The 24,846-nt window shown below is 45.6% G+C and overlaps 1 protein-coding gene across 1 annotated transcript in view; it reads left to right on the top strand.

Moving 5' to 3' along the window:
* Positions 1–18,196, top strand: part of LOC109400928 (transcription elongation factor B polypeptide 3) — a 28,496-nt gene extending 10,300 nt beyond the window's left edge. The window contains exons 2-5 of the mRNA XM_019673421.3: positions 15,027–15,264; positions 15,418–17,054; positions 17,129–17,423; positions 17,500–18,196. Of these exons, the coding sequence (XP_019528966.3) occupies positions 15,027–15,264; positions 15,418–17,054; positions 17,129–17,423; positions 17,500–17,585 (2,256 nt within the window). The 3' untranslated portion in view covers positions 17,586–18,196. The remainder of the gene's footprint in view (positions 1–15,026; positions 15,265–15,417; positions 17,055–17,128; positions 17,424–17,499) is intronic.
* The last annotated feature ends 6,650 nt before the right edge of the window (positions 18,197–24,846 follow it).

The raw sequence follows: 24,846 nt of genomic DNA, 5'->3' as shown, positions 1-24,846 counted from the left end.
TGATTCCAGCTTTCCACGCTCGCCATAATGGCGGATGCCATAAAAAGTTTGACAAGAACTGTGCCCGAAACACTGAACTGAAAATAGAAAAAAATATTATTAGCAAGCTTTGCTTTCTAGAAATAACCGTTGTGTTGTTTGCTGTCAAGGATGGGTTTTCCATTTTCACTTTTTCCTCCAAATTGCGTTATTTAAGTTTATTTCTAACAAATTTAATTCTTATTTTAGGAAATGCTGCATGAGACAAGTTATTTGCATATGCTATTTATAATTCTTGAAAGCAAAACGGACTCGCTACATGCAGAATTCTCTCGAACTTGAGATCAATCCGCCCATGTTCAACCGTTCAACGCCTTCACTTTTTCATAGTTCCCGTCATCGCACCGCGTCCATTTTCAACTACATCGTGACCACTCCTTCGCTCTGTGATCCGAAAAAAAACCTCACTGGAATGCAAACCTATATCAATACAGGCCAAACATTTCAATAGGTCCAATCTGCATTTGAGAGGCTCTCTTTGTTCACTTTCTCTTTAAATTATTGCAATGTAGTGGTACACTTTTCAACTATTTTTGCAGTACAAATCAAAAGACGATTGTTTTGACCATCGTTCAATGCAAGGAGACAATCATAATACAAATAAATAGCTGAGATATTAACCGAAGAGAGGAAAAGCAAAGAGAGCCTCTCTTTTGCAGATTGGACCTTTAGACATGTTTGGCCTGAATAAACGCTTGATATTTGTATGAACCCCCAGTTCTATCAGGTTCCCTTACAGTCCGCTAAATTTCGGAAGTGATTGCGTATGGTATGGCTATTTCTGATGCCTGCTCGACCTATCAAATACAAGACTCGGTGACACAAGACCAATGCTACTGTCTGCATAAGATAAATAACAAGACCTAGCTGCTCTACTGAGGTCCGTGATGTACCTATTCCAAAAATTTACACAAGTTCGTGTAGTAATCAGTTTGTCATTGGTTCTCAAAACGTCGTCGACTCAGAACCACCTATCAACATGTCGATTCCTATCTAACTAGACGGTTCACGACGTTACTTTGCAGAGAGCAATAAAAACGTACAAAAATAGGTGGTGTCCTAAGGGAGGTTCCATGGACATTAGGACATATTAAAGAAAAGCAAATAAATGAATAAAACTCTTTACCAACAGTTAGCAGAAAAACTACTTCCCCGTCTCGAAATTCTTCCCCGAGGCATCAACCTCTTGGTTCATGTCTTCAAAAATTCTGTTAATTTATTTAAAATACAATGGTGGTTATTTAGAAAATGGGTTGAATGTTGGTATAAAACCAACGTGAACTTGCATTGAGGTTTCGAGGCCGAGAGCAGGACAGTAAGAGGTAGTGTTTGATGACCGACTGATTTTTGCCGAGACCGATTAGCACCAAGAGGGCCACAAGATACATTCCATCCGTGAATACCAAATAGCGTTACCGTTTCTCATTTAAGCATAAATAATACATGCGAATAACTTGTCTCATGCGGCATTTCCTAAAATAAGAATTAAATTTATTAGTACCTAATAACCTGAAATAACGCAATTTGCGTTGCGTTGCGTGGTAACGGAGTAATTCGTAGATTGCATACTGAAAGTTGTCATGTTATATCTTTAATACTTCTATTCCAATTGCTTATGGAATGCTATTTTGGAAGGAACAGCTATCCAATCAGAGGTTGAAGTAGAAAAGACATGAGAACTTCCATTGCCGGCCACGCCCATCTTCTCCGTTACGAGGATAGGAACGGATGTGATGATATGACACCTACTTTACGAAAGGTCAGCGATTCGCCGACGCCCCCATAGGTGTCAAGGAGTTGGATATTTGGAATGGGTTGATTTGGGATTCACTATAAGCGAGTGAAGAGGCAATATTCAGATTATGTAAGTAAACCATGTAGATGTGTTAGTGTGAGTGTAAGTGTTTTAGTATATGTTTTATTTCACTAATGAAACTAGTACGCTCGTTTCAAGATAACTTTATTACACATCCGAACCGTACGTATACATGGAATCAACTGAACTGCATGTCGGGGTCATTCAAATACAACGCTCTGAGGGAGCGATCAATAACTACATAATATAACATCTTCCCCGTTTTGAAAATAAAAATTAATTCATTTCATAATCAAGATAACGACTCGGCAGTCTCGAGGTTCTTTTCGGTCTGGTGACGCTGCCCACTGGTTGATTGGTTTGCTTACGAGATGACCCATTTGCCGCCTTGCTTGTTGACGATACCGCAACGTTTCGAAGCGTTTCCTGTGATCCTTCATGACTGCTTGTTGAATTGTTGGCCGCAGAACAACTGGTTGAATCCATTGACGTATCCGCTGGTATTGTCGGTACCTCGTCAGGAGCGCTTGGTTTGTTCAATGATGGCTGGGAAGGCGTTACAGGTGGTTCTTTACGTGGTTTGAGATTTACGAGATCACGCCGATAACGAGCGCCATCTACATCAACGACGTACGAACGCTCATTCAATCTGCTGCAGATGTTTGCTGGTGTCCACTGCTTTGAAGTCTCTGGTTGAAGCTGCACATATACAGGTTGCCCCGTTTCCAAAGTCGGCAGATTACGAGTCCGTTTGTCGTAATGATACTTTGCCTTGCGTCTGTTGCCTTCTATTGCTTCTGGAACTCCGATTTGTGGCTTCGGGATGAGATTCTCCGCTGACATTGGTATTCCACACCGAGTGCTTCGAGAAAACATGCGCGCTACTGGACTCGATCCGATTTTATTCGGCACGTTTCTCCAATGGAGAAGAGCATACCAGAAATCGACTCCCGACTCTTTGGACTTTTGTAGAAGACGCTTGGTTATCTTCACCGCTGCCTCTGCTTTTCCGTTCGCTTGTTGATGGTGTGGAGCCGACGTAGCATGCTGAAAATCCCATTCTTGTGCGAACTGCTTCCAATCTGCGTTGACAAAGTTTGTGCCGTTATCCGTTATAACCAGTTGTGGTCTGCCATGCCGCGAGAAATTAACCTTGCAAACCTTGATTGTGCTTTTCGGGGTTAGATCCTTGAGTATATCGACTTCAAAGAAATCAGAAAAGTGATCTACGGTCACCAAGAACTTTTTCTTTTCTCCCAGATACTCTGCAAAAAAGACATCCATAGAAACGACCTGGAATGGATGTACTGGGATTGCATGACTTTTCATTGGAGGTGACGGTTGTGAAGGTGCAAACTTCGCACAAATTTCGCATCGCATCACAGCTTCCTTGACCTGGCAGTTCATTCCTGGCCAAAACAGGTTTGCGCGGGCCAGCTTCAAAGTCGCTTCAATTCCATTATGACTCAGGTGGACTTTTTCCGTAAGCATCTTCCTCAAAGAGTGTGGTACAACAATTCGATCACTTCTAAACACGATTCCGTCTTGGGTACTCAATTCGTCGCGATACTTGAAGTACACCTTCGCTGCGTCCGGAACTCTATCGACAGAAGACGGCCAGCCCTGATTGATGTACTGAATGATTATCTGCATTGTAGGGTCAGTCTTTGTTTCTGAAATCACTTCGTTCAGTCGCTCGTCAGTGATACTGAGGTAGTTGCTCATGTTGATCGATTCTATTTCGTTGAAAATACGATAGATGTCTCGCTTATCGAAGAGATCACCGGGCTGCTTCTCGTTCAATGGAGCTCTTGATATGGCATCAGCAACAACATTCTCTTTACCCGTGACAAATTGCAATTCCAGATTGTACCGCTGCAAGCATAGAAGCATATGTTGTAAGCGGCGTGGAGTGGAGAGTAACGGTTTCCGAAAAACAGCCAATAGTGGCTTATGGTCCGTCCGTACTATCGTCTTCGGGTTACCCACAATTAACTGATCGAATCGGACACACGCGAACACAATCGCCAGAAGCTCCTTTTCGATCTGCGCGTAACATTTCTCCGTAGCTGTCAAAGTGCGTGATGCATACCCGATGACCCCTTTCTCCTGGAACACCGCAGCGCCCAACCCAAATGAACTCGCATCGCATTCTATCACGAGTGGCTGGTTCACATCGTAGTACTGTAATGACTTCACATCCGCAACTATCGCCTTCATTCAGTTAAACTCCTTCTCTTCTGCTGCCGTCCAAGTCCAAGTTTCCCTTTCCGAAATCAATCTTCGTAGTTCTGTGCTTTCAGCACTGAGGTTTCTGATATAGCGCCCGAGATAATTCACCATGCCGATGAATCTCTGCAGTTGCTTGCGATCTGTTGGCGTTGGAAACTCCTTGATGGTGGCTATTTTGCTCTCATCTGCCTTCAAACCCTGATTTGTTAAAACATGCCCGAAAAACTTGACTGATGTTTCGCACAGTTTCAATTTGCTAAGGTTCAGCTTGATGTCGCTTCTTTCCAGTCGCCTACACAATTCCTTCAGATTCCGGTTGTGGTCCTCTAACGCTTCCTTCAAAGATTCTCCAGAACCGTAGATTAGCACGTCATCGGCCAAACATTCAACTCCTTTCAGTCCCTGAATTGCTTCCTGCAGTTTAGCTTGAAAAATCTCCGGTGCTGGAGCTATGCCGAAGGGCATTCGAACCCATCTGTACCTCCCAAAAGGAGTCCAAAAGGTCGTCATCCGACTGCTTTCCTCGTCCAAGAGTACATGCCAGAAACCCTTCTTCAAATCGACTGTAGAGAACACCTTCGCTCGGCCTAGTTCTGGCAGAATTTCGTCGATTGTCGTAAACTGGAGCCGAGGACGCTTCAATGCTTTATTGAGTGGAATAGGGTCCAAGCATATACGAACTGACCCTGTTTGGCCACCCCGTTTAACCAAAACGATGTTGCTAACCCACTCAGTGTGCTGGTTTTCCTTAACGATAATGCCGTCTCGCTCTAACTTTAGCAATTCATCTTTCAGGAGCTCACGCATAGCAATAGGAACTCGTCGAGGTTGCTGGGCAGAGGGAACAACATCGGGATCAACTTCCAAAGACACAACTCCCGAGAACTTTCCATATCCCTCAAAAAGCTGCTTATGCTCCTGAATTATCTGTTCAGCCTTGATTCGGTAAATGTTGAGAAGATCTTGCTCCGATCTTGGGGGCTGAAGCACCACCGAGTGGCAAAACTTAACAAATCCAAGTTTTTTACATACCTTTGCTGATAGGAGAGGCATATGATTGACATTAACGACTTGTAACGCCAGCGTGTACCTACGGTCGCCGCGTCGACAAGGAATCCTGACCTCGCCGAGTACTGGAATCGCAGCTCCTCCAAAACTTTGTAGGCGGTACTTAGAAGGCAGCAATTCGGGACATTCACCGCCTGCCATTTTCTTCAGCCAATCCACTCCTACAAGGCTCGTATTTGCGCCGGTATCCAGTTCACAGCGTACCGATTGCCATTTATCGCTGACGAACACTTCCAAATCCGCAAGCACGTTGCCTCCAGCGTCCGAATAATCATAGACTTTTCCGATAACCACTTCTTCTTCTTCGCTCTCCGTTTCCGAATTGTCACTGTCCTCACTTTGGCTGGTGTCTGAAAGACTACCATCCTGCACTTTCTTCACTTTTCTCTTGTTCTTCATCTTCTTCTTACCGTCCGCCTTGCAGACCTTCTCAAAATGGTTTTTTCCACCGCACCCACGACACCTCTTCCCTAGTGCGGGGCACGATCCCTTGGCGAAATCGTGCCAATCGCCACAGAACTTGCACTTCAAACTTTTCTTCTTGCTTTTCACCATGTTTACATCACCGCTGGCTTGTCCAACAGCCACGGCGTGTTTCTCTGAAATCTCTTCCGCGCGGCACATATCGATCGCTTTCGCCAAAGACAGATTCTGGGTCGTTAACAACTTTGCTCGTAGCTTTGGCCATTTATTGGCGGTCACCACTTTGTACATCACAAACTCTTCCTCCAAAGCACCGAAACGACACAACTTCGCCAATGATTTCAACCGAGCAACATATTCATCGATGCCCTCTTGCACTTCTTGCATCATGGAAAAATAATCGTACCAGTCAACCATTTTGTTTCGCTCGCGAACCACTTTCACCTTAATTGCCGCAATTGCGGTGTCCGGATCTTGCATTTGTGCTGCCGTTAGCTCAAAGTTGAAATACTTTTTGAGCGCAGAATTGCCAATCACTGATAACAGTACACTTGTTTTCTGCCTGTCTTGCTCCGGAGGCCACTGATCCATTCCCGATGCACTGACATAATTCTTCCAGTTTTGCACAAAAAACTCGAAATTCTGCTCCATGTCTCCCTCCAGCTCAAGCGGGGGAGGAAGAGGAACCGGCACGGATGCTGCTTTTTCCGCCGGCTGCTGCACATTTTGTTGCGGTGTGCCTATCTGGCGCAACGCGTCCACCATTTCCTTAAAAACACCATTTTGGTGGGCCATAAACCGAGAAAATTGTTCGGAATCCATTCTGAAACACAGTTTTCAGCACTTTCGGGAAAATCACACGACGCAGGCACAGCAAAAGAAATATGCCGCACGACAAGTTTCGACTTGTTCACTCCCCGCGTTTTGCCCTCATCGACAACCGCCGCGAATGATTCTTTCACTGTCTCAGTTCGTTCTTTTCCTCGCCAAAACACTTCGAATTCCGCGATATTTATGACGCCGGAACCTTTTTCAGAAAACCACGATGGCTTCTGACACCATGTTTTATTTCACTAATGAAACTAGTACGCTCGTTTCAAGATAACTTTATTACACATCCGAACCGTACGTATACATGGAATCAACTGAACTGCATGTCGGGGTCATTCAAATACAACGCTCTGAGGGAGCGATCAATAACTACATAATATAACAGTATATACACCAACGTTGGGAGTGACGTAGCTAAAAGATTTTGTCACTCCATGGGCCTTTTTGTTTCCGGGATGGGGCACAGGTATTTGCACTGTGTCCTGGCTAACAAGCCTAGGCTTAAGCGCCATTGATCGCTCTCTGAAACGATAAGAAATATGTTATGTGCATGGGAAGGGATAGTAGGAAAGGGATGATATCTATTTATCGAGAGGTCAGCGACTCACCGACGCCCTCGTAAATAGAAAGGAGTTTGGATTTTGGTTTAGGAATGATCTGGAATTTAGTAGGATTACATTATGCGATTGAATTATTACCATGTTTTCCCCTTATTTAAGGCTCAAGGGAAGGTGCACAAATGGGCGCTTGGAATGCTACTGGGTTTAGCCCCCCACCGCGGCAACTTTGAATAACCATAGCGAGGGAACAATTATTAGCTTACCGTATTCTGGATATTACGTGGCAACTACCTATTCACTTACCTACTTTATGCGTCAATCATAAATTGAATCGTCCTCACCATAATTGCCTCCCATAACTCTAGAGATACCTACATCGCACGTCTCATCCGGGTGTAACAAGACATTGTATGGAGGAAGAACTTCACATAACAATTTGGATCAAGATCTGGATACACAGCAATTCCAGGTCACGAGTAACATGCGCATTCATGCCATCCGAGCCGAGACAACGTTATCAAACCGCACCTCCTGAAACACTCGCTGTAGATACCACGAAGTTCGCGAAGATACTTGAAATTCTGCAGCTTTTGCGAGTGTGTTTGATTCCGTCCGCTGCATACCGTGTCGTTTTCGGTAATCCTAATTACCCTGGTAGCTCCAACGCTCTGCATCACTAAATCGCACCTTTGCTTGCATTTTAAACTTTGCAACTTGTCCGAGTATTTCGAAAATTTTCACTAGAAACTCTTTTTCCGAAAAAAAAAATATGACAGGCACAAAAAACTCGGGGGTGATTTTTTTTTGCGTCCGTACTCGGACGCCGCACACTACGATCTTTTTCATTAATAACTGGACGCAAGAAACCGCTATCTCGGAAATATGTTATTGAAATAAAAAATGTTTTGCACTCAACATTTTGGATATTAATTGCACTTTAAAAGAAAAATGGCGTTGAAATTATTCCTACTTGATTTTAATAAAATCCCGAATCTTCCTTCGAATACCATTAATCATGTCTCCGTTGCATCCCGACCCACCTCTCTACTCTTCTTCAACTTCTGCTTGACAATTGCTCATAATTTCTCAATTGGGAGGAACTGAGGGCAATTTGAGAAATTGATGCCCTCTTTCATGAAATCCACACCGTTGCCTTGATGCCACTGAAGCAATTCTACTCAATAACCTGAAATAACGCAATTTGGAAGAAAAAGTGAAAACCCCAGCCTTGACAGCAAACAACAAAACGGTTATTATTAGAAACCAAAGCTTGCTGAGAATGTTTTTTCTATTTTCAGTTCAGTGTTTTGGGCACAGTTCTTGTTAAACTTTTTATGGCATCCGCCATTATGGCGAGCGTGGAAAGCTGCCTCGGTATAAAAAAAATACACGGACACGTTTAGTACTTCCAGTGAACTATTTGCTCTTTGAAGGAAGCACGACACTAGTCAACGGACTAGCATGCAACGCCCAGTGGCGCAGCCGAAAACTTTTCCTGACAGCTGTGGCAGGAATCGAACCCGCGCTCCTAGCACGATGCGACTGAATGCTTGGTGACACTAGCCGCACGACCACGAAGCCACGAAGCTTTAGAAAATTCGACATATACACTATCCACTTCAGAACGATTTTCTTATAAGCAGAGTTTAGTGCGCTAGTATACATCAAGTTTGTGGTGGTATTCTTATGTATTCTTCACAAAACCGTGCTGATTTTGCGATATTATCGGCTTTGCCGCAGGGTACATTCGATCGTGAACCAAAAGTTCGAGCGTTTTGGCTAAACGACTAAGAATTGAAATTGGTCTATAGTTTCTAATATCGTGGGAGTTACCGGAAAAAATGGCTTCCGAGAGTGACATGTTGAATATTTGGCAAATAGGCGGTCGGTGTCATGGCTTTTTGTATCGCCAAAATACAGTTGTGAAGGATTGAACTGCGTGTCATTTATACTTTTGAAGAAACGCCAAAAGGAGGAGGGATCGGTCTTGACCACGTATTCAATTCGGTTGGTGTACGCACGGAAAGCAGACGTTACATTTTCGTTACATTCAGCCTCGAGGTTTCGTAAAATAATACTTGTTTTGGTTAGTACGGTGGCGAAGAAAACGACGACGAGCCTTGCGAAGAACGTTTTGTTTATATGGAAGCTCGGCATTCCACCAAGGCTGATTGTTCGAGTGCTGCAAATTACATCTGCGAAGAGGAGTGTGTCTGCTAATAGCTCCGAACACCAGATCCTAAAAAACGGCAACAGCTTCGTGGACGTTTTCTCCGTCAAGTAAATCGTTCTAATTCAGCAATAACGTAGATCCTCACTAACTGCTTCACTATGCAGTGAGAGTGAGTTATGCCGGTTGAGCTGCTCTTTAGCAGTGAACTGCATAAAATGTACAATTTGTAAACAGTGTGTGTTCTTTAACCCTCAAGAGGATACCTTAAATGAAGGTCCGTTTTGAGACCCTGGGGTCCATTAGACCCCAACATATATTCTCGCGTATCTCGTGATCCTTACTTTTTTAAAGGGTGATGTTTTCAGCAAAGATGTTAGGAAAGTCAAGGCCTATCTAGTGATGAACAATTTAGTTCGGGAAGTTTCTGCTAGGTGGTGCTAGTGAGCATTGAAAAATGCCCCCGATCTACAGGATATAACGTACCTAAACAAGCGGACAAGGACAAGACGTACCGAAACAATAGGGTAAATCGCACTGCTGTAGACGAGTAGACATATATGTCCAGCGGGTCAAAAGGGGTCATTCAAATATTACGTAACGCAAAGGTGTGGGAGGTGGTCTAGCGCTGTGTTACGTTTCATTCAAAATTTTCCATACAAAAGTTGTTGCACGGAGAAGGGAGGAGCCCTTAAGTTGTCAAATTTTGCGTTTCGTAATATTTGAATAAACCCAAGAGGAATCAGAGACAAACAGACGTAACACTATTAAAATTTAAATCTCATATATCTCAGGATCCAGATTTCTTAGAAAAATGGTGTCTTAGTTGTTGGGTAGGTCAAAAATGTTCAGTTTATGAGCCATTTGATACGAACTCTCCTATTGGGAGACGCTGGTGCGGGATGCTTATTATTTATAGAGATGGTGTCTACAGCTGTTATTTGGCAGGACATGGACCTACCGAATATAGACACTATAGAATCTACAGACTTGGGGAGAAATATTTGAATTACGCAATTTTAGAGTGTTTTATAGTGAATTTAATGTGTACTAATAGAAAATGACGTCACACCCCACAGTCGTTATCGTTCCGTAAATCTCGTTTGGCTAAACGAATTGACAGATCGCATGGTTAGGGGCCATCCATAAATGGCGTAGCATTTTTGGCGATTTTTGACACCCCCCTTCTCCTCCTATTTTCCCATACCTAATACATGGCTCGTAGCATAATCAGAGACTCTCCCCACCACCCTAAAATGCCACTTCATCTATGGACGGCCCCTTACAGTTGTCTGCAGTTTGGAAAGCATATGGAATCTATAGTGTCTATGATTTTTGGTAATTCGGATGTTCGCGATTAATGTATTTGCAATTTTCCATACTCTCAAGTGTATGCTTTGGTGTGATTCGGTCGACTCGGTCCATTTCCGTGTCTAGTATTGACTAACGAAGAAAGAAGAGAAGGACGTTCCGCGTACCGTGTCGGGACTTACAAACTGAAGACGATGCGGCTCAAGAAGGAAAATTGACAAAAGTTGATGGTCGAAGAGAGCTGAAGGGGAACGACATGGAAGGGATCCAGTGGGCGAATATCCGACGGCTCCTCGTGATGCTGATTCACGCCGGAGAATTGATTTTGATGCATTCCCGGTGACCGGAAAGTGCAAGCGATAACGACGAAAATTGGTGAGATTGTTCCTTTTGTATCTACTACTTTTATTTTTTCATTTGTCGAGTTTTTTCATTGAAATTGATGCTTTTTGCGATTATGGGAGGAGGGTAACTCGGAGGGCATTAAACATGGAAAGCTCCTTTGCAAACATTACAATTATTTGATTGCGATGATTGTAGTTAGATCAGCTCCAGCAGTCAGCAATATGTTTGACGCGCCCTTTGAGAACAAACCACCAGACGGAAATATTATGTTATGTACAACATATTAAGAGGAACCGTACGACATAACTTGACCTGCACTGATGGTGGCTATCAATCACATCATCAAAAGATCAATTATTGACCCAAATTTAGAATGATAATGGGTGTGGGAGATCTTTGCGTTACACTCACCATTAGTATTAGAAATCTAGAAGGCAACGGACGCTAGGAAAAATGACTACAGTCTGGATGAATTAGCTGCCATTTCGCCATCAAAGATCATCATCAACCCATCCCGAAATCGTTTGGCTTATAACGATCAACGAACCACCATCTTTCGTATGTTAGAGGGAGTAGGTACCCTGTTCGCAGTGATGCTTCACCGCAAACATTACCGTCAGGAAGGTGACTCCAACATTCGGGGGATGATGGCGTGTCGATCGTTGCAACGCTTGATAACCAATAGTAAATAATTGGTTGGACAACAATATTCAACATAAAATGTTTTCATTAATATTTCATCATAGCTTCCAGGCGGCTGAACTTGATTCTTTCATTTAGGGATACAGGTCGGACTCGATTATCCGGAGTCGGGTTTGGGCGCTTCCCAAAATAATATCTCACACACGGAATGCTGTAGGAAGCTGAAATTTTGACTGATCACTCAAAGGTTGGCTCAAGGTTGGCTTGACAAAATGTCAAAATTTCAGCTTTATAGAACGATCCGTTCCCCAGATATATGTTTGAAAAGCATCAGTACCCGACTCCGGATAATCGAGTCCGACCTGTAGTTAATTTATAGATCTCTGTTTTTGGGTATTTCCGCTATAACTTGATTGGTTATGTACAGGTTGAAAAGATTATTTTTGTGCACGATGTGATACGTATGTGCAGTATTGATTTTATAATAATTCAATCGCATAATTTAATCCTACTAAATTCCAGATCATTCCCAAACCAAAATCCAAACTCCTTTCTATTTACGAGGGCGTCGGTGAGTCGCTGACCTCTCGATAAATAGATATCATCCCTTTCCTACTATCCCTTCCCATCCACAAAACGTATTTCTTATCGTTTCAGAGAGCGAGTAATGGCGCTCAAGCCTAGGCTTGTTAGCCAGGACACATGGTCCAAATGCCTGTGCCCCATCCCGGAAGCAAAAAGGCCCATGGAGTGACAAATTTCTTAGCTATGTCACTCCCAACGTTGGTGTTAAAAAATCACTTACACTCACATCAACACATCTACATGATCAACACAAATACACTTACACAATCTGAATCTTGCCGCATCACTCGCTTATAGTGAATCCCCAATCAACCGATTCCAAATACACAACTCCTTGACACCTATGGGGGCGCCGGTGAGTCGCTGGCCTTTCATAAAGTAGGTGTCATATCATCACATCCTTTCCTTTCCTCGTAACGGAGAAGATGGGCGTGGCCGGCAATGGAAGTTTTCATGTCTTTTTTACTTCAACCTCTGATTGGATAGCTGTTCCTTCCCAAATAGCATTCCATGAGCAATAGGAGTATTAAAGTTTTAACCTGACAACTTTCAGTATGCAATCTACGAATTACTCCGTTACCACGCAACGCAACGCAACGCAACGCATATGGAATCTATAGTGTCTATATTACAGATTATGGGATATATACAATTATACTTTGATCATAATCTACACGATTTTTCACAGTACAGAGATCAGACATCCAAGCTCAGTTTCAAAACTGTGTAAGGAATTAAACGTTCATTTGAAATGGCAACACAAGTGGCAACATCGTGGTGGCGCTGCTATCCCAATGTTCCCACGCTGTTGTCGGTGGTAAATATAAAACTTATGTAGATATGCGTACTCACCACTAATTGTAGCAACTTGCCGCATAGGTGACGCTAGTGTTGTCAACGCTAAAAAAATTGAACCCTTGCACAGCTTTCGAGACAATTTTCTATAGGCTTGGATGTCTGTTCTCTGTGATACAAAATATATTTTCATGAAAAATCGAATAAAATGGAATGTAATTTTCAACGTTTCCTTCCCGTAACCGGGAGGAACTCCTGGAGAGAGATTCCTGGAAGAATCCCGTGAGGAGTTCCTGGAGGAATCCTGGAAGAAATTCCTAGGGAAATCTCGAGAGCAACTCCTAGAGGAATCCCGGGAGAAATTCCTGAAAGAATCCCGAGAGGAATTCCTGGAGGAATGCCAGGAAGATTATTGGAGGAATCCCGGGAGAAATTCGCTGAGAAATACCGGTAAGAATTCCTGGAGAAATCCCAGGAGGAATTCCTGAAGCACCCCCCGGAGGAATTCCTGAACAAATCCCAGGAGGAATTTCAAGTGGATTTCCTAGAAAAACTCATGCAGGAAACCCGGGAGGAAATTCTGGAGAAAACTCGGGAGCAATTCGGAGACAAATTCCTGAAGAAATTTTGGGAGGAATTCGTGGAGGAATCTCGGAAAGCATTTGTGGAAGAATCCTTTTACGAATTCCTAGTTGAATCCCTGGAGGAATTCCTGATGTAGTTTTGGGAGTCATTTCCGGAGGGCTTTTAAGTGGATTTCCCAGATGAAATCGTAGAGGAATCTCGGGAGGAATTACTGAAAGAATCCCTGTATTAATTTCTGGAAGAATCCTGGTAGTAGTTCCTTCAGAAATTGTGGGAGGAATTCCTGGAGGTATCCGAGTGAGTCAATTCTGAAGTAAATTATCCACCAAATTGGAAGTATTGGTATTGTGAACAGAATGTAATTATATTGTGTTATTCTCATGATATTCACTTCAAAAGATGCGTACTTATTTGAGGACGCTTGCCACTCGGTAACCTAGGATGCTGTTCATATACGAACTAATTAGCGCCATTTTGCAGAAAAACTTTAAAATAATTTTCATTACCAAATAATCCTTGATGTATTGAATACTTTTGCCGAAGACACAAACTTTCTATACATTCCGAATCTCAAGATATTCAAGCTAAATTTAACTTTCAATCCATAATTTGAATAAACAATAACGCCACCTACTGGGCTAATTCCAATTCAATTTGTTCGTCACAAGATTGCCCTTGGTCTATTGAACAATTTTGTCGAAGACAGCATTATTCTAGGAAGTGACGATCACAAGATATAATCATTCGTGTCGTGGGGTCCAATGGACCCCAGGGGACCAAAATCACCCGGTTCAACTTTGACATAAAAAATAATCTATAGTACGCCATGAAATATTTGTTATTTTTGCACAAATAACTCATCGTGGTGTAGTTTGAAGCTACTGTGAAAACGGGATCGATGTGTCAATCCAAACTTTTTTGCGACCACTTCAAAGTGGCTCTGGGGTCCAATGGACCCCAGGTATCCATTAGAGGGTTAATTTCCTGTTACTGCCGTTCTACGCAAAATTGTCCCATGAGATTCCAATGTAGCATGAGACAATTATGCGTAGGCCGGCAGTGTAGGAATTCAGTCACAAATTAATTTTAGTAATATCGCTATTCAAATGTGTCTTTAGGGCACCAGCAACTACTAAAAAAATAAGAGGCATCTGTAGGTTTTTTTTCTACTTCTACTTCTTCTTGGCGTAACGTTTCAAGTGGGACAAAGCATTCTTCTCAGCTTTAAGATTCGATTTTCAGTCGGTCCAGGAGCTTTTCGTAATGAAAATTTGCTTGGCATACTACACGATATAATACACGCAAAATGATCTTTGGCAGGCTCTCAGTTAATAACTATGGAAGCTGAGAAGCAGGCTCTGTCCCAGTAGGGGCGTTACGCAAAAAAAAAACAAGAAGAAGAACACAGACTAATTCTAAGTTATTCAACATGCTAATTTGTTTCAGTGTTTCGGATGATACTCGTTCTTGTTGCGCAACAAGTGCAGATGTCGCAGCATGGGTTGAAATTTGTCGCGCCGATGGGTGGTGGGTGGGAGGCGTTGGGGTTGATAATGTTGCATAGAGGTTGCTACCATTCAATTTTCTAGAAATTTATGTTTCCTTTTCTCCGGTACCATTTCAGCTCGTCCATTGCATCGGTAAGCTGTACCGACTTCCGGTATCGGTGCAACACCTGAAGGACACGGGTATCGGCCGTACGGTCAATGGTCTCCGCAAGTACGACGGTGAGGTGGGGGTCGCCGCCAAGGCCCTGGTAAGCAAATGGAAGAATATGGTTGCAGCCGAGGAGTCGGACACCGGTGAACCCGATTCGCAGCATCACCAGGACGAGGAGGATCACGAGGAACAGCAAGATGAAGGTATGCTGCTGCTGAGGTGTCACTAGTTGTTTATTTTTTGTTATCATTTTGCTTGGTTTAGTTTGTTTTCGTACCAATAAACTTTTGTTCATTCAAAAACTACTGGTGTGCGATCTCAAAGAATTCCGAATAACCCTACTCCGTCCTTTACAGATAATTACGATGAATCACGGCTTCAAGTGGATGAAGATCACCATAGTGATGATCACCAGGAAGTGAACGCCGAAGATGAGGAGGACGAGGAAGAGGAACAGCACCACCCGGAAGAGGAATCCGATAATCAGGAAGAGTTACAAGAACAGCAGCCACGGCAAGAGGTAAAGAATGACCGTGACAGTGACCATCGTAGAGAGAAAAGTTCCCATCGTGATTCGGATCGCCACCATGGTAGTGGCAGCAGTGGCAAGCACAAAAGTGACCGACACAGTTCGTCCGGTTCGAAGGACAGCAGTCGATCCCGGGATCACCACGATAAGCATCGTGATGGGGACCAAAGCAAGCATCACAGCTCCAGCAAAAAGAGTCACTCGTCACCGTCATCGAGTTCGTCTTCGTCGAGGAAATCATCCAGCCATGGAGATGAAGGAAAGGATAGGAAAGACAAGCACAGTAGCAGCAGTAGTAGTAGGAAAGAGTCTAGTCACACGAATGGTAAGGAAAGCAGTCACAGTTGTAGCAGTAAAGACAAAACCAGCGATAAGCATCACTCAAGCAAGTCGTCGAAGGAAGGACTGAATGGGTATACGAAGGAGAGCGATAGCCTGAAGCGCAAGAGAGTTTCGGAGGATGAAGAAGATAGTGCTGTGAAAAAATCCAAGAAGGAGCATACCAGTGAGAGTAGAAGTAAAACTAGTAGCAGTAGTAGTAAGGATCGATCTAGCAGTAAGTCTTCCAGTAGCGGAAGTAGTAAAGAGAAAGACAAGAAATCCTCCTCTGAGAAAAAGAAGGAATCTTCGTCGTCGTCTTCAAAAAAGAAGAAGAAGGAGCATCAATCTCCGGAAAATGTCGACGACGAGGAAAAGGATGAAGGGAGTGAGTTTGACAATGGCGGAGGTGCAAGCTTCGCGGATGCCTTAGCTATGATCGGAATGCCGTCGTCGTCTAAGAAAAAATCCTCCAGCAAAGGAAGCGCAGATAAGGTTAAGATATCCACCAGCAGCAGCAGCATGCCTCCTCCTCCGTCGAAATCCGACAAAGATCGATCATTCTCATCGTCCGGTTCGTCGAAACGATCGATTTCGCCTTGCAGCACCGCCAGTAGCAGTGGTTACAGCAGTGCTTCCTCCACTCCTTCCCTGTTGGCGCAGAGGCCCAGCCCGTTACCGGTCGCTGAAATTGTCGAATCCCTGCCCATGATCTCGCCAAACTACAGGCCAATGCCTCTGAATCAGACCGTGATGGAGTGCGTATTTTCCAACAACGGGCGACCCCAGAAACGTGCCCTGACCGAGGAGGAAGCCCTCGGGCAGAGCATGCAGTCGAAGAACATTCGAACCAAGGTCTACTCCGGCGTAAAGAACTTCAAGGGCGAAGTGCCGACGTTGTATAACCTGTGCATCCGGTTGCTGCAGGAGCACATCGATCTGATCGACTACACCGGAGGAATTCCGTTCGACTTGCTGAAACCGGTGCTGGAGAGGGCCTCCCCCGAGCAACTGTTCACGCTGGAAAGCTACAATCCCTATCTGATGGAGGACAGCGACGTCCTGTGGGAGCAGCACATCAAGCGAAACTTCCGCAGCCAGAAGCGGAAGGAGGAGGAGTGCGAGTCCTGGCGGGAGATGTTTATCGTAAGTATTGATGGGAATTCGATTTATGATTCGAAACAGTTCTTCATCTAACAAATTCTTAATTCTCTCCGCAGCGCTGCTCCGAGGAACGGGAGTCCAAACTGCTCAGCTTGACGGCCAACATCAAGCAGTCCCAGGTGGAAAAGACGGCTCCGATCCGGAAGACCCAGCTGGCCTACGTGGACTCGGCTGTCAAGCCACCTCGCAACATCATCAGCAAACAGGCACGCTTTGGAACGGCCCAAGCGCCGGTAGTTTCACCGGCCGCGCGAGTCGCTGCCCTTAAGAATGGTTCCACCAACGTGGCCAAGGCGGGCGATTCCCGCTTGAAGGTGGCTGCCGGAGCGCGTGACAACGCTCAAGTGCAAGGTGAGTTCGTAAATCCTGTCGAATGAATAAATCCATCGAATTGAGACTATAATCATTTTTTTTCTTATCGCAACAGTTTTTCAACCAACTAAACCGAGGAAAGCACCGCTGATGTCCAAGGTCATGCAGTCCATCAAGGGATTCAAGGGCTTCCGACGATAGGAACCCACGTCGAACACACAGGATACTGATTTAGAGTTACATATTCTAGTGAAGTTTTTATCAATTGAAGAGATCGAACGCGGTGGAAAGGATCGGGGGTTGCGAACCTTACGTGGAGACAAATTATTGAAGATAGGAGAAAACAAAATACTTTGTTAACTTACTCAAAAATATGAATTATTGTAAAAATGATTGGAGTTGGATCACGCTATCGTAGTTTACACCCCTAATCTTCTAGAGCGCATAGGAGAGTCTTCGCCTCAATTTGTTTTACTTTTGCGTAATCAAAGTTGTTTAATTTATTCGTTTGCATATTTTTAGGATCGTTTTTATGCAATGAAGATGCTTAATAAAAAGCTGCCTAGTTTAGAGTTTTCCACGTCGCCGCTTCCGAAGTGGCAAGAGATAGTAGTGATACACACGATATGTAAATATTTTTGCCCCTGAGTTTAATTCTCTAGTTCATTTCTTAGTAAATAATTGTATTTAATTGCACGGTTAATAGAATGTACATATATTCAATTGTATCTATCAACTAGGTTAGGTTCTTCCGACCTGCGCTCATTTTTTGTTCAAATACAACATGTGACTGGTACAGTCATAGTAAAAGAGCTGGTTTATATCTGTAAGGGGTACCACCCCTTACTTTGAGAAACTTTCTTACCTTCTTTGTCAACCATTGGTGGCCATCCTAAATACCTCGTCGTTGAAGTATGCTACGCCAATCGAACCCCACTAATTCGTGAAACGGGTTCCTCATTCCATGGCCCAGGCATTGAAATCACCCGCTATTACCACTGGTCTTCGCCCTATCAGCTCTACTGTCGGCTACCGAGGAAGCGCATAACATTCACAAAAATGTTGTTCCCAGGACATTGGCTGTCCTGGAATAGATCAAAAACTGGTGGTTTTGTGCAGTCTAGTGCTTTATGGCTATCGTCTCCTCAGCGCCTTTTTTTTTCTTTCCTTCTAAATCATAGGGGGATAATCTGCTCAACATACACCCTAACAGGAAGGTTAGGGTAGTGTGGGGCTGAGGCCGTATTCTACAACAATAGTAAAAGCCAGGACTACTCTCTCCTCGACCCACTAAAACACATTCCCATGGTCGCCAAACCCTACGTCTCTCCGGAACCACCAAGAAGGTATTGCTTCAGAGAGGAGCTAGTGCATATCGCACCCACAAGGTTAGCTGCCGTAGCCTAGCAGCAACGAACATCGATGACTCGCTCTGGAGAGTCCATCACGGTAGCATGCTGGCGCTTAGCCAGTTTCCCGAGTGGTCCTCGCCACTCCCTTTGTCCTCGGAAGGCGGGCAGGGTCAACTCCACCCGCGTCCAATTGCTTAGCAGACATCAAGAACTGATGCCCACGAGCAACCCGATCTGACCTGCCCGCAAAGGAAGGGTATCACTACCCTTCAGGCTCTATCAGATGCACCCGAAGGTTGCAGACAGCAGGGTCTCAACTACCCCGACCCTTGCCGGGGACCCCTTTCCAACCGCGGGCTCGGATCCAACCCAGTAGACCGACGCCACGACAGCACCGCTACCGGGACTTCCTCTCCGCGGCCACTTAATCGCTGTATGGGTCGATCTCGACCGCAGGGCACCGGTATGACCTACGAAGCCGACTTCGAACCCCTGGACGACTTCTTGTGCTGCATCTGGACTAGCCATTCTCCGAGTCCACGCGCCACCTCCTCTGTAGCTCCCAGACGATAGCCGTTGAAACGGCATTCCAGCTAACCTCATCCCTACACATCCTCTGGACCAAGTTGTCCGGAGTTGTGTCCTCCCCGCATGTGGCAAGCATGCGGTCACGCATTGTGCGAAAACGCTGGCACACGAACAAAACGTGTTCCGCAGTTTCCTCTAAACCATTGCACACTGGGCATTCGGGAGAATCCGCATACCCGAAACGTTGTAGATACTGTCGGAAGCAACCATGACCTGTAAGGACCTGTGTCAGGTGGAATGTAACTTCCCCATGGCGCCTATTAATCCAACTATCTACCCTCGGTATCAACCTATGGGTCCACCTTCCTTTGGTGGAACTGTCTCACGCGCGCTGCCATTTGACCATAGAGGCCATCCTGACAGTCCTGCGTAGGGTAAAAAATATAATTTGGACATGTATATAATTTGGACATGCACTGCAATGTATGACTTGTTCCGGAGAGCTAATAAAAGTAGATACTTCTGAATATCGATTGTTGGATCAAACAGACCCTATTCTGATGACTTACGTGGAAAATACGCTTAACAATTAAGAATTTACTTCAAAATTATCTAAAATATAAAATATTTCACTAAAACCTCTCAAATGCACAGGTATGCAAGACGACATACACTTCACAGTCACATATAAAATTCACCTCAGAATCATTGAATTGATAATTGTAAGAAATTTAAAAGCCTGATTGCAATGAAAACTGTTCAATAAAGAAGCATTGGGCAGCCAATCTCTTAACATTCATCTAGAACGCCTAAAATAGCTGGTGTCCAAAATACATTACAAGTTTTCTACTGTAAATATATTTTGGTCATCTGACGAACTACATGGGGATGCTGTGCGATTGCATACTTGGAGGCCTATTATGTGGTTTTGGCAATATTTCCTCGATTTTAACCAAAACTGTAATAGTTATCAAAATAAATGCCTGTTAAGCGGAGAAATTTGATTATTCACAAGAATATATATGGTAATTTATGCTACTTTCATGATAAAGCAGTATTCATTGCTAAACATGGAGATAATTTCCCTGTCCAAATTATATATATCTGAGGGTGTCCAAAACATATATTCGGTGTCCAAAATGCAATTCTAACGGGTGATTGGAAATTGTGATTTTCTCAGCTTAAATGCATTCGTTAAGCTTTTTATCACCAGGAACGCAAAGTACAATCATATTATAAGCGTAACAGTAACTTTGCAAAATAATCAATTCCTTTCTAAGGAAGCTAGGGGACGATTTTTCTAACGTTGTCCTCAGCCTGTCCAAAATACATGAATTACCCTATGCCTCTTGTGCCGCGCATTTCGATGCACTCCATGTCCTCACTGATAAGAATGCTGATAGGCACCATACCAGTAATGACGCAGAGAGCGTCGTGTGACACGGTATGGCACGCGCTCGCAACCCTCAGACACATAAGCCTGTAAGTACTTTCCAGCTTCCGTCGGTAGCATTCAGTACTTAGCGCGGTGCCCCACGCCGGGCCGCCATACCTAAGTATGGACGTAGCAACACTAGCCAGAAGCTTGCGCTTACTGGCACACACCGCAGAGCTATTGGACATCATCCGGGACAGTGCCGCAATAGCTGTGGAGGCTCTTTTACAGGCATAATCGACGTGGCTACCGAAAGTAAGCTTATCGTCGATCATCACGCCCAAGTGTTTGACGGAGCGCTTTGACAGGATAGTGCACTCTACTACACTGATCTCCGTCTGCTGCTCCGACTTCCGGTTGTTAACAACCGTCACCCCTGTCTTGTGGTGAGCCAGCTCCAGTTTCCTGGACCGCATCCACGCCTCCACAACCTTTATCGAGTGGTCGGTATTCAACTTCACCTCCTCGATCGTTTCACCGTAGACTTCGGGCGTAATGTCGTCGGAAAATCCGACCATCTCCACTCCCACTGGGTACTCTAACCTCAACACCTCGTCGTACATGACATTCCATAACACCGGACCCAGGATGGAACCTTGCGGGACTCCTGAGGTAATGTGAAAGCACTTCCGACCCACCTCCGTGTCGTAAGCTAGTACGCGATTCTGAAAGTAGCTTTCGAGAATCTTGTACAAGTACTCCGGTATCCCCAGACGCAAGAGCGCATCGGCAATAGCAGACCAGCTGGCGCTATTAAACGCATTCCTTACATCCAGAGTCACTACCGCGCAGAAACGGATTCCCCTCCTCTTAGGCTCGAGTGCTTTCTCGGCGGTTTTTGTAACCGACAAGATAGCGTCTACGGTGGACCTCCCCTTCCGGAAGCCGTACTGGTTGCTCGAAAGACCATTTTCGCCCTCGGTGAACCTCAACATTCTATTGAGGATGATCTTTTCGAGCACCTTCCCCGCCGTGTCAATCAAGCATATTGGTCTATATGCCGACGGGTCTCCGTGTGGTTTCCCCGCCTTTGGCAATAGTACCAGGCTCTGCCTCTTCCAAGCTTCTGAGAAAACTCCCTCGTCCAGGCATTTCTGCATAGCAGACCTGAACATCTCGGGAGCCTCTGCAATAGCTACTTTTAAGGCCAGGTTCGGAACTCCGTCCGGACCTGGGGCCTTACCTACGCTAAGGGACTTAGCTATCCCCGCAAGTTCCACATCGGTGACCCTCTTCTCATCGCCAGCCCCAGTCCCCGGCTGTCCTACGAAAGGAGGCCAAGGACTACGATCATGACGCGGAAAAAGTCCTCCAATGATCTCCTCCAACATCTCTGGAGATTGCTCTGTAGGAGCCATCACACCTCTCATATTGGCCATAACGATCCTGTAGGCGTCACCCCACGGGTTCGTATTGGCACTCTGACAGAGACCCTCAAAGCAGGCCTTTTTGCTTGCTCTTATCTCGGTCTTGAGCGCGGCTTTTGCAGCGGCGAACACCACCCGCCGTTCGTTTCGCTCTTCCTCTGATCGTGCTCGCTGCATCCGCCGCCTAGCCCGTAGGCAGGCGCGGCGCAGGTCCGCAATCGCGTCGGTCCACCAGTAAGCCGGTGGCCTCCCATTTCTAGGGTGGACTCGCCTAGGCATGGTCGCATCAAACGCACGTGAGAGCAACGCTACCAGCTCGTCGCCGTCTAACCCGATTAAGTTTCGCTCACGGCGGAGCGCTTCCCTAAATACCTCTTCGACGAAGTATGATGTCTTCCACCTACGAGGGCTTGGCCTTGGCCTAGCCGCCTCTTCTTCTATCCGCTGTCTGCTGTTGTTGTAGTCGATACTGTAGCAAACCGCCAGGTGGTCGCTGTGAGTGTAGCCATCATCTACTCTCCAGTTCGAACGGCTCTACCCCATTTGGTATAACACTAACTCCTGCACGGGGTATTTACCCGTCGTCCATATCGCCGCCATTTTCCTGGTCCCATCCAAGACCCAGTTACCGTTGCCGGCGGGTACTCGGTATGGGTCCGAAATGATGGCGATATCCGTCTCCCACTCAGAAACCGCCTGACAAAGCAGTTGCTGAGCCGCATCACAGTGGTTCAGGTTCAGCTGCGTTACCTGCACTGTGATTTGTTGTTCACTGCGGCTTTCTTGAAGGCCGGGCACCTTGGACCACCCGTTGGATGTCTGTTGTTCGAGGATTTCCCGGTACAGATCATACAGATGGGTGGACTCGTGCAGCTTTGGGCCTTGTGACCTTCAGCGCCGCATCGCCGACACAGTTTGCGCCTGTCGGGGCCTTTGCAGTCCCACGACTTGTGTCCTGGTTCCAGACACCTAAAGCAAACCTCTGGTGGCTCGTGGAATGTCAGAGGACATACGCACCAGCCCACCTTTATCCGCCCTACTTTAACGGACTTTTTAACGTCCGCCACAGGTAGCTTAACCAGAGCTATCTGTGTCCCTGCTGGCCCCTTCCTCAGCCTGACGGCTGTGGTGGCCACCTGAACATCGCACTGTTGCCGCAGTGCCGTGAGGAGCTATCCCGCTTCGGTGATTTCGTCTAGGTCTTTGACCTTCAGAGTCGCCTCATGCGTAATAGCCCTCACCTCCACTCCATCACCAAGGACCTCTTCTGCCAGCCTCTTGTAGGCGGCGCCCTTGTGATCCTTCTCGCGCTCAAGTTCCAGGATCATTTCGCCCGTACGAGTACGTCTGATACTGCGTACGGCGGCTCCAAGACCCTCAAGCTTGGCGTCGCACCTCATCGCCTTCAAGACGTCCGAGTATTTCGACTGTTCAGTCTTGATGACGAGCGCGTCACCTTTCTCGCGCTTGGCACGTACCCTCCTGCGCCTTGGCTTGGTGTCCTGTTCTTCTACCTGCGGATTCTTCCTCTTCTTCTTCTTCCGCTCTACCTTTGTTCAAGGAGGGTCCTCTCCTTGGATCGCCCTGCTCTGTGGCTGCTGAGGGCCCACCAATGGTCGCAACCCCTTGTTCCCATCGTTCCGGGACGGGCCAGCCTTTTCAGGCCCACCCTTCCCAGCTTTCCGGGAACCCTGGCTGGGGTCCGACTTTCCGGCATTACTACCGACTTTCGGGGTTATTATACGCCTGACCTTGCGGGCGCCGCCAGACAGCTCCTCACCTGACGGCTGCCTCGCCCGCTTCTGCGAATGCTTGTCACGTTTGTCACGAGCATTCGCTTCCACTCTCTTCGGACTACCTGCGAAGGAGAAGGCCTCCGTTTGTGTAAACTTCGACGCATTCTCCTTTGCGGGTTCCGCCGCTGCAGCAGTCAGCAACGCGACCGCGTGCTCCTGCTTGGCCTTATCGACAGACACTCTAAGTCGGAGCAAGGCCGTTTTCAGGTCCTTGCTTATATTCGACTTAGTTGTCGCAAAGTCGATGATTTTGCCAAGCTGCTGCTCAGCTACCTCTAATGCGGGCCGTCCTTTTCCTACTTCTTGGCTGATGGCCCTCAGCAACCACGCTCCGTCCATAACCTCCACCGGCTGACTTGCCATGGAGTGGACAGGAGCTCCCACGCTTGAGCTACGTAAGCAGTATAGATAGTAGAGTAAACATAGATCCGTGTTGATGAATCCGTTGTATCCAAACGAACTGTCAAAATCTGTATCCAAACGAGCATGACGTCACGGTTTGGACAACATCAATGGAGCGCATGACGTCATATTCAACCGTCACACTCTTGAAAATTACTACTTACACGCTTGAAACATTTTAGTCAGCGGTGTCCGCGGATCTATGTTTACTCTGTAACCGTTCGTCGAATTTGCTCGAGAGGTCTGCAAAACTCGGTGGCTTTTGCGCCACTCTCGCGAACGAGAGACCACCGGTTCATTTTAAGGTTTGCCCGACTATAAGACGACTCTACTCTCAAGGGCTTCTCGAACGGCCGTGACTCGACTTAAATCATCAAACGCACTAAAAACTAATACATAGAACGTATAAACTGAAACAATAACGGGAATTTACATAAAAGGGACTAGAAAATGAATAAACTACTACACGCGAATAATTAAAAGAGTTTGAAATGAATTTATTAAAAGTAACTAACTAATTCAAAGAACCAAAACAATAAAACATGAACAACAAACAAAAGAATTCGTTTAAACGTATATTAT

The sequence above is a fragment of the Aedes albopictus genome, chromosome 1 (assembly GCF_035046485.1).
Source record: "Aedes albopictus strain Foshan chromosome 1, AalbF5, whole genome shotgun sequence".
Lineage (NCBI taxonomy): Eukaryota > Metazoa > Arthropoda > Insecta > Diptera > Culicidae > Aedes > Aedes albopictus.
Note: the sequence above shows the minus strand (reverse complement) of the source record. Positions and strands in the feature narration are given on the sequence as shown.